This window comes from Babylonia areolata, chromosome 26 (genome assembly GCF_041734735.1).
Source record: "Babylonia areolata isolate BAREFJ2019XMU chromosome 26, ASM4173473v1, whole genome shotgun sequence".
NCBI lineage: Eukaryota > Metazoa > Mollusca > Gastropoda > Neogastropoda > Buccinidae > Babylonia > Babylonia areolata.
This window is the reverse complement of record NC_134901.1, coordinates 45,416,756-45,426,755: the sequence shown is the minus strand read 5'-3', so window position 1 is coordinate 45,426,755 and position 10,000 is coordinate 45,416,756. Positions and strand designations below refer to the sequence as shown.

At 45.3% G+C, this 10,000-nt stretch overlaps 2 protein-coding genes across 4 annotated transcripts in view; one reads left to right on the top strand and one right to left on the bottom strand.

The window, feature by feature from the left end:
* Nucleotides 1-5,635, top strand: part of LOC143300864 (uncharacterized) — a 15,965-nt gene extending 10,330 nt beyond the window's left edge. For 2 of the 3 annotated variants that reach the window (XM_076614833.1, XM_076614831.1), the window contains exons 2-3: nt 2,765-2,994; nt 4,143-5,635. In XM_076614833.1, the coding sequence (XP_076470948.1) occupies nt 2,812-2,994; nt 4,143-5,237 (1,278 nt within the window). In that variant the 5' untranslated portion in view covers nt 2,765-2,811 and the 3' untranslated portion in view covers nt 5,238-5,635. Of the gene's footprint in view, nt 1-806; nt 983-2,764; nt 2,995-4,142 lie in introns of those variants that run through there. The other variant, XM_076614832.1, reaches the window with a different exon arrangement.
* A 2,253-nt stretch (nt 5,636-7,888) lies between these two features.
* The window catches only part of LOC143300865 (putative small nuclear ribonucleoprotein Sm D1), a 3,277-nt gene continuing 1,165 nt past the window's right edge, over nt 7,889-10,000 (bottom strand). Inside the window, exons 2-4 of the mRNA XM_076614834.1 lie at nt 9,930-10,000; nt 9,526-9,723; nt 7,889-9,170 (exon numbers count right to left, since the gene is read on the bottom strand). The exon at nt 9,930-10,000 is cut by the window's right edge and continues 6 nt beyond it. Of these exons, the coding sequence (XP_076470949.1) occupies nt 9,058-9,170; nt 9,526-9,723; nt 9,930-10,000 (382 nt within the window). The 3' untranslated portion in view covers nt 7,889-9,057. The remainder of the gene's footprint in view (nt 9,171-9,525; nt 9,724-9,929) is intronic.

Here is a 10,000-nt window from a genome sequence, read left to right as displayed (position 1 = left end):
AGAAATTGCTAGTCTGCCCGAGAAATGTCAACTCGTTGATTATCTCCATAAACTTTTCCTCAAGCTGTTGACAGGCGGTTTGGTGATTTTGGTCTTCGTGAAATCTAGAATCATCTTCATCTTTGTTTTTCAAGTGAGTCCTGGAGTTCCAAGTTGATTTGATCACACATACTTGACAGTGACTAGTTCCTCGCCCTGTATGTTGTTGAATCAGCACATTCGTCATCAGTCCTTCTGGAGTGATGCCTTTGGAAGAAAAAATGGAGAAGCTGTAAACCGCCCCCTCCCCATCCCTTCCACCCCGCCTCTCTCTCTCTCTCTCTCCTTGTCTCTCGTTCACTCTCTCTTTCATGGTTTGTACACACACACACACACACACACACACACACACACACACACACACACACACACACACGCACGCACGCACGCACAGAGTACTTGGCCGGCACGTCTGTTTGTGTACACACACACACACATGCACACACACACATGACAAGCTGACAAACAGTTTATATGTACCTCCACATAATAGGCGTGATGGAAAACAACAACTACAGAACACTAGCATAGCATGCATCTGTAACACTTGGACAATAGGCTACACAGTATGTTTTCCAGTTCGAGAGAAACACCATGAACTAACTAGCTCACACATGTGGTCCGTCCATTGTTTAACCAGTCCCTCCTTTCCCTTTCGTTACATGTAAAACACACACACACACACACACACACACACACACACACACGGCTTTTGTCATTTCAGCACAAGGCAAAACACTGCTTGAACAGCGTCTACACACAGGGACCGAGCAGCGGGCATTAACTGGAGAGGAATGAATCACCTGGTTGCAGCACACAGGGAGACACTAGCAGTTTTTGTTTCTAAATTTATTTATTAACGACACGCTTGAGTTACGTTTTCTGCTGTCTCTATTCTCGTCTCTGTTCTGACACTATGGTGACACAGGGTCGTCAAAAAAAGGTGGGGGAGTCCGTTTGCTTTTGTGGCCTTCTTACTGTTCTTTGTTTTCGTGTTGTTGTTTTTGTTATTGTTGTTGTTTTCTGTCCTATGTTAGAATGACGCCCGGTAGGCTAGGGAGACGATGAAGCTGCGCTCTGGGTGGTGGTGACTGACACTGTGTCGGGTGGTGGTGACTGACTGATACAGTGTCGGGTGGTGGTGACTGACAGTGTCGGATGGTGGTGACTGACTGACACAGTGTCGGGTGGTGGTGGTGACTGACTGACACAGTGTCGGGTGGTGGTGACTGGTACAGTGTCGGGTGGTGGTGACTGACAGTGTCGGGTGGTGGTGACTGACTGACACAGTGTCGGGTGGTGGTGGTGACTGGTACAGTGTCGGGTGGTGGTGACTGACACTGTGTCGGGTGGTGGTGACTGACTGACAGTGTCGGGTGGTGGTGACTGACACTGTGTCGGGTGGTGGTGACTGACAGTGTCGGGTGGTGGTGACTGACTGACACAGTGTCGGGTGGTGGTGCCTGATACAGTGTCGGGTGGTGGTGGTGACTGGTACAGTGTCGGGTGGTGGTGACTGACTGACACAGTGTCGGGTGGTGGTGACTGACTGATACAGTGTCGGGTGGTGGTGGTGACTGGTACAGTGTCGGGTGGTGGTGGTGACTGGTACAGTGTCGGGTGGTGGTGACTGACTGACACAGTGTCGGGTGGTGGTGACTGACTGACACAGTGTCGGGTGGTGGTGACTGACTGACACAGCGTAGGGTGGTGGTGATTGACTGACACAGTGTTGGTTGGTGGTGACTGACTGACACAGTGTCGGGTGGTGGTGACTGACTGATACAGTGTCGGGTGGTGGTGACTGACTGACACAGTGTCGGGTGGTGGTGACTGACACAGTGTCGGGTGGTGGTGACTGACTGACACAGTGTCGGGTGGTGGTGACTGACTGACACAGTGTCGGGTGGTGGTGACTGACACAGTGTCGGGTGGTGGTGACTGACAGTGTCGGGTGGTGGTGACTGACTGACACAGTGTCGGGTGGTGGTGACTGACTGACACAGTGTCGGGTGGTGGTGACTGACACAGTGTCGGGTGTGGCTGAACGGGCCAACAAGGTGGAACTGACAGTCCCTCCCACAGTGCGCACAGGCGCGAAGTCTGACTCTGGTCTGTCTCAGTTTCTTGCTTTGGGCCTTTCTCCTCAGTCAGTCTTCTTCCAAGCCGATCGTTAGGCAACAGCAACCTTGTTGTTTAGGTCGACGTTCAAGGCCTTCGGATCTCTCTTGCAGACCTGGCGGCGTCGTTACAGCGCAGTTAGGGGTCTTCCCGGATGTGGGATGTTTTCCCTGTACCAGTTCTCCGTAAAGGGGATCCGGGGGGACCCGGCAGTCGTCCGTTCGTGTTACGTGACCAACCCAGTGCGTCTTTATGGCGCAGTTGGGGTTTTCCCGGTTGTGGGACGTTTTCCCTGTACCAGTTGTGCGTAAATTAATGATGGGATCCTTATTTGGGGACCCGGCAATCCGGGGTCCATCCGTGTTCCCTGACCAAGCCAGCGCACTGAAATAGGCTGTTTCATGTAGATGGATTCGAGAGTGACAGTGACAACAGAAGTAATGAAGAACAGCACAAGGTTTAAACTGGACTGAGAAACTCGAAGGGGGACTATGATACTGATACACAAGGGAAAGATTTGATGTTTGTTGTTTTGTTTTATTTCTGAGTTATGCACTGTTTGTTGAGTAGATTGTGCGTATGAGTACTGTGTTTTGTTTTTCAGGTCTGAACACAGACCCAGCTGCCTTCAGCTTGAGATGTCTGCTGGTGATGATGATGACGATGATGACCACGGTGACGTCACTGTTGCTGGCGTACAGCCAGCCTGAAGAGGTGTGCACTGGTCTACCCGGCGAGTCTCACAACGGGTGCAGCGTCCCCCTAAGCCTCCCCTTCTTCTACAAGCAACGATTCACTCACGCCTGTAATCGCCATGATATCTGTTACGCCTGTGTGAGTTGGTGGACACTTCTCTGCATCTCAGTCTCTGTCTTTCTCTTTGTCTGTCTCTCCGGTCTACCTGGCATTGGTTGATTTCTCACTATGCAATAACAAAGCCTTTGTTTATGTGTCAATGTAATAACCTTGAAATTCTTCTTCTTCGTTCGTGGGTTGCAACTCCCACGTTCTCTCGTATGCACACGAGTGGGCTTTTACGTGCATTACCGATTTTACCCCGCCTTATAGACAGCCATACTCCGTTTTCGGGGGGGTGCATACTGGGTATGTTCTTGTTTCCATAACCCACCGCACACTAACAACGATCACAGGATCGTTAACGTGCGTATTTGATCTTCTGCTTGCGTATACACACTAAGGGGGTTCAGGCACAAGCAGGTCTGCACATGTTGACCAGGGAGATCGGAGAAATCTCCACCCTTTACCCACCAGGCGCCGTCACCGAGATTCGAACCCGGGACCCTCAGATTGAAAGTCCAACGCTTTAACCACTCGGCCGTTGCGCTTGTCCCTTGAAATTCAAAGACAAAGTATTTTGCGTTACTTGGAGCACGTGTGGCTGCACTGAGCAACGTCCGGAATCATCTGATCAACAATGGACGAGAACGAAGAAACAAACAAAACCCGGACACACACAGGCACAAGGGCTGAACACGTATTATGAATAAATCACACAGGCGTGACAACGCATACAAGGAAAAAGGATACTTTTTTTTTTTAATTTCAAAACACGGAGGAGAAACAACAAATATAATAGATGAGTCGGGAGAAAAAAAGAGGTTAATGAAAATAAAAATAATTTTTAAAAATCCTTTTAAAAAAAAAGGACATACAGACTAGACAGACAGAAAGCTAGGGTGGGAATGAGGTCACTATCAAAAGAAGAAAAAGATTAACTGTCATTTTTAGATGTTTCTCTTGTACGCAAGGAGAAAACTAGATAAAATTTAAGGGAGGATGCATGTACGTTTACACCTGGCCAGACACCTGCACTTGCTCGGGCACACACACACACACACACACACACACAAACCACGAATCTTAACGTTCCTTTCATATAAGTTTACCAAGGTTTCGTTGCCATCGTAGATTGTGTCAGTCTTGACTAACCCCATGTGGTCCACACCGGTTTGCTGACACAGGGAGCTCTGTACGGACTGACCAGGGCAGAATGTGACGATGCCTTCCTCAGCGACATGATACATTCCTGTGACAACCCCACCCCTAGCGGACGTCGGCGGAGGCGACGACGACGCCACTCTGACACACCGCTGTCTTCAGCAGGCTTTTCCAGTGCTCGTGCAGCACGTGTCAGGAGTCCAGAGTCTGTCTCCCCCCTTGCTGTGGGAGATGTTTTGGACAACCCATCCACGCTTCTTACGGCTGAGAGACACAGTGGTGTCCGGAGCACACAGAGAGGCAGAAGCCGTCCTGGGCAGAGTTCGGAAGACAGTGTAAAATCTACGCACCTGAACAGTCGTTTCCCAAAAGAATCTTCACACATGATACTACAACTCTTGACCACTCACACTCTCCTCCCTCCACCGCCCCCCCAGGATGGGTACGAACCCCAGACACAAACAGTGTCCAGGAAGTCAGATCTCCATGAGCTGCTCCGGATCCGCCATGTTCGAAGTGAGCGACGGAAGAGATGGAGCTCGTTGTGCAAGTTCGTGGCACACACCACGTACTACCCGGCAGTCCTAGTATTTGGGACCACACGGTACTCGCTGAGAGGTTTCACACCATACTACTGCCCAAGGAGCTGGGTGCCCGTCTGTCTGCCTAGAACGCCGATAACACTTGCGCCGCCGGGAACAACTGTGCCACCAGGAACAACTGTGCCCCTGGGAACACCAGAGACACTGGGAACACCGGAGACACCAGGAACACCTGTGCCCCTGGGAACACCTGAGACACTGGGAACACCAGAGACACTGGGAACAACTGAGACACCAGGAACACCTGTGACACCAGGAATACCTGTACCACTGGGAACACCTGAGGCACTGGGTACACCTGAGACACCAGGAACATTTGTACCACTGGGAACACCTGCAACACTGGGTACACCTGCAACACTGGGTACACCTGCGACACTGGGAACACCAGCGACACTGGGAACAACTGAGACACCAGGAATACCTGTACCACTGGGAACACCGGAGACACTGGGAACACCGGAGACACTGGGAACAGCTGTACCACCGGGAACACCAGTGCCACCTGCTCTCTGATCTCTCTGCTGTAGTGTTCAGATCACAATGTTTGCTAGTTATTGAGTCAGTTACAGAGTGGTTTACTTTAATGGATTGTATTGTATTGCTTTTTGTCTTAAGAGATTTCTCAGTACAAAATTTGGGCTGCTGTCTCCAGGTTGAGAGTTTCAACAGTGGACCAAATGCAACACCACACTTTCTTTTTGTCAGTGCAGATGTATTTGTTGGGTGGTTGTTTTTTTTCATCGAAGTGGATTTTTCTACATAATGTTGCCACTGATAACCCTTTTGATGCTGTGGGTTCTTTTACAAGCCCTAAGTGAATGCTGTCCACAGGACCTCAGTTTATCATCTCATCCGAAAGATGGAGTATGATTGCAAACATGGCAGGGGTAAAACCAGCCATACACGTAAAAGCCTAGTCATGTATATGAGTGAATGTGGCAGTCACAACCCACGAAGAACTAGAAGTCAAAAAGTTGCAAATTTTTCTGTACAACATCGAGATGCAAGACAGAGGACACGTTTGACCAAAATATATTCCATGCACACAATGCAGATGAATTTTAGTTACTTCCAGCTGTGTTGATTTGAACAAAACATATTTCACTCCCCCCTCTATCTGGTGGATTCTGAAAGAGTCTATGAAACAATTTTTGGATATTATTGCTGACAAAATTTCAGCAAAAAACAGAACAGGCATTGATGGTCTTTTTCTTTTTTGGGGGGGTGGGAATGTTATAAAGCGATGAATGTTGACAAATATTTGAAGCGGTTCATGGCTTTTCCTGAATCAGTACAGGCGTGAATCATGTTTTGCCTTCTTTTTCAAAGGCAAGTCGGTAGGCCTACATGTTGCAGAGATCTGGGAACAAAAAAATTGTCATGTGGATCTCAACAGACTCCCATTGCACTTGTCAAGATCAGAATGTGTTGATTTGATGAAAACAAGATATTTCACTCTCAAAATAGCTACAACAAAAAATAAGCCTCTATTTTGTTTGCCATCAAAGTGAATGTTGGTGTTTGAAAAAAAAAAAAGGTTTGAAGGTCCCTGAAATGAATTCATATCCACTGTCTAGGGCTCAGCATAGGGGGGTGGGGCCCAGTCCTCTCCCAAGTTTTATCAAGTTGGGTATTTTGTGTATTTCACTGTTTTCAGTATCAAAATTTCATGTATGCCAAATTGTGTGTGTGTTTTGGTCTGTTGTTACCGCTGCACTGAAAAATAAGAGATTTCAGCTTGTAAGTTGATCATGTAAATAATGAACTGAAAAGACATACAAATCCTGATGAATAAACAACCTGACAAGACAGGAGTGTCAGTTAATTTGTGTACATGTTCTAATGAAAAGTTGCACACAGTCAACATACACACCACAGAGAGAAGTAAACATGATCACATCACAGCTGTGCCCCCATTCTCCCCATGTGTCAGTGAAAGACCGGAGTGAACAGGGCAAGTTTAGGTCACCACAGGAACTGAGCTTGTTTGCTGTCCATGCCTAAATAATCTGATCTGCTTCCTTTTTGATCACTCCCACATCCAACAAACATGCACTGAACTGCATTCTTAAATCAATCAGGAAGTAAATGATGTTAAAACAGAAACATACTCAGCCAAAAAATAAGTTCTATAGCTCTTGCTACAATAAAGGCATGTAACATCAGTAGTTGCTGCTTGCAGAAAATCCTGTCATCTTGTCAGCTTTTGTGTTCTTAGCAGTTCCTTGTTCTGATCAGTATTGAAATGAAATTACCAAAACCTGGAATGCTTTATATGCAAGAAGAATGAAGGAACTTAACATTGCCTAGTTTCATTGTGGATCATCATTACATCAGACAGGACAGATTTTGACCTTATATATGGGTGAACTATCAACTGTTGAACGATCACTCAATTTGTTAATGGGTGGGAAAAACCTAGCGCTTTCTCCCCACAAACAATTGTAAAGTTGTACTTTGAATCAAATGCAAGAGAGGTTGAAATGGTGTTCTGTTCCTAAATAAAAAATATGGCCTGTTTAACTGCAGTGTCACATAATTTTTATTCTACTCATTGAGGACAGGGAGGCATGTCTGCTCGTGTGTACATGTGGATTTTTGCCATAATTGTCAAGTGTTATGCACCGAATCCTCTCCAATGAGACTGAGTGGAAGTGGGCTTACTCTTTGAATCTGTAATTATATTATATAAAGAGAATTAGGTGAAGATCTTGGGGTGATCTTTGCACATTTAAAAAATTCCATACTTGTGATTTAATTCTGGCATTGGATTTTTTTTTTTTTTTTTTTTTTACTGTGTTCTTATCTTTAGAACATGTGTTGCTGTTTGCAGTTATTATTCCTTATGATCTAAGCTCTGCCACTAATGCCATACGCGGATTATCATGCCTTCACTTTTCACCAGTTTGTAATCAATATCCATCTACAATTTTCATTCATTCTACTTTCTTTAATCACAACTTGATTCATGCTACTTCAGTGTAGCACTTTTATTTTGAGCACAGCATTCCTGAATGCAGTAGGCTACTCACAAAATGTAACAGTTGGCAGGTGTGGCAATGTGACCCGCTGTAAACCTTCTGGCTACTCTCAGTTCTACTACTACAAAACATGACATGGAACTGGATTCCTACAATATGAAAAGGAACACTTCAACACAGTAGTTGACAACTTTCTCTTTTAATGACATCTTTGTGAACATCCAGTCTCTTCGCCAATGCAGTCATCACACTTTTTTTTTCAACTCTGTTCTTCCCTTTTTCTGGTGCCTATGACACCAGGAAAAATTTTCAACAAAAGCATTCATTGTTGAAAAGCATTCATTTCCACAATCAACAAACATAAATCATTAAAATTTCTGCTGCCAGCATGACCCGCTGTATGAACCCCCCACCCCCAAGAATGAAAAACAAGTGTAACCAGATCTAAACAAAACATTGAAATGTGAATCAATAAACAAGTAAAGTAACTTGTATCTGAACTGTTCAAGTTTCTGTATTTGTTCCACTGAACCTTTTATTTACATTATTTGTGGCAACACCAAGTTCCGTGGCTAGGCATGGTGTGCCCTTGTCATAATCAACAGCTCAAGTTACTAACTTATTTATTGCTCAATAAGAGCAAGAGCCACTTGTTATGCACACAGATCTGTTCTTGGACTGGATCTAAGGATACAATTTTCCCAGTGTATTAGTTGCCCCTCTATATCTCATGCCTGTGTCCAACCTGACTTCAAGTCATGCCAGTTGTATGCAAGACAATCAAACAATTTTTGTTTATTTGAAAAAGTCAGGGATGTAAAATATATGACACAACTGCTGTTAATAAATGCTATCAGTGGAATATATTCCCAAAGTGACATGAATAAGCAATCCCCAGCTAGTTCCAGACACCAGGTCTATGAAATTTACATCAAGGTGAAAACTAATCATAGCATTGTTTTCAATCATCAAACTTCACAGAAGAAACCCAAACTGCCAAACTCTCCAATAAATCTCAGTAATTTAAAGTGAGTCTAAGAACAGAATGAATCCTCACGCCTGGGGACCAACTCAGTCCTATTAATTAACCCGCACACCAAATGACCAAATGATTCCACTGGCTCCTAAGTCTACATTCATTCAACACGCACATACCTTTCAAAACCATACACACACACACAAAAAAGTTGAGATGTGGTACTGTATAATGACCGCAAAGCAATCAGGACTGGAGACACAATGACACAAACAGGAACGTAACAACACCGATGACTCAATGGTGAAAGAACACAATGACAGATAAAAAACTGATGAAAGGTGCACACAGAGAGGCGATGATGATGACAGCCCCATCAACGTCGACCCCTGGGTCCCCCACGACCACCTCCTCGTGGACCACCACGACCACCTCCCCGAGGTCCTCCTCTCCCACGCCCTCTGCCTCGCCCACGGCCTCCACCCATCACTGCACACAGTCACCATCACTACCACTGATGAAATCTTCATCACAGTTTTCAGAACAAAGTACCTCAGCAATACAGTTATATATATGTAACCATGCATGACACACCTCTACAAACACAGCTCAGGCCGATATGGGGTGTATATTTTAGGTCAGTTCTTAATTTTAATTTATGTCAAGTATTTGCCAACAAACTTTTACAGCTTGGAATAATTATATTCTGGTGAAAAATAACCAATCCATAATGTAACTCTGCTAAAGGGATAAATAAACCCAACCAACACCACAATAGTTGTTTTTTTAAAAGAATTTTCAAACATCTGCTGAATCACAGTTTCAGCCACTTATTGTCACCCACCTTTGCCTGCCTGCTGCTTCCTCTGCTTGGCGCGAGGAGCGTCGTCAATAAGTAGAGTGTCCAGAGGCAATGAGTCTGGCAGGATGAAGTAACGAATGTTGTTGCCACGGATACTGAGGGAGTCCAACTGCTGGGGATCTCGGTTCTTTACCGTCATCCTGACGTTCTTTAGGTGAGTGTTCATGCTGATGTCCACACCTGTCACCATAAACACAAGGTCAGTCCATGCTGTCAAGCAGACTTAATAATAGATTTGACACTTCATAATAAAAAATAAATGCAGTCAAATATGCCAGCTCAAAACACAAAATATATACATAGGACAAGAACATCAACTGTTAGTGATAATCAACAATACAGTAACAAAGTCGCTTGGATACAATGTTTGTGTCAACATCACCTACCTGTGACACAGCCATGGACCTGAGTTCCATTCTTCAGTTCTATGGTCACTGTTTCATGACTCAGCTTCATC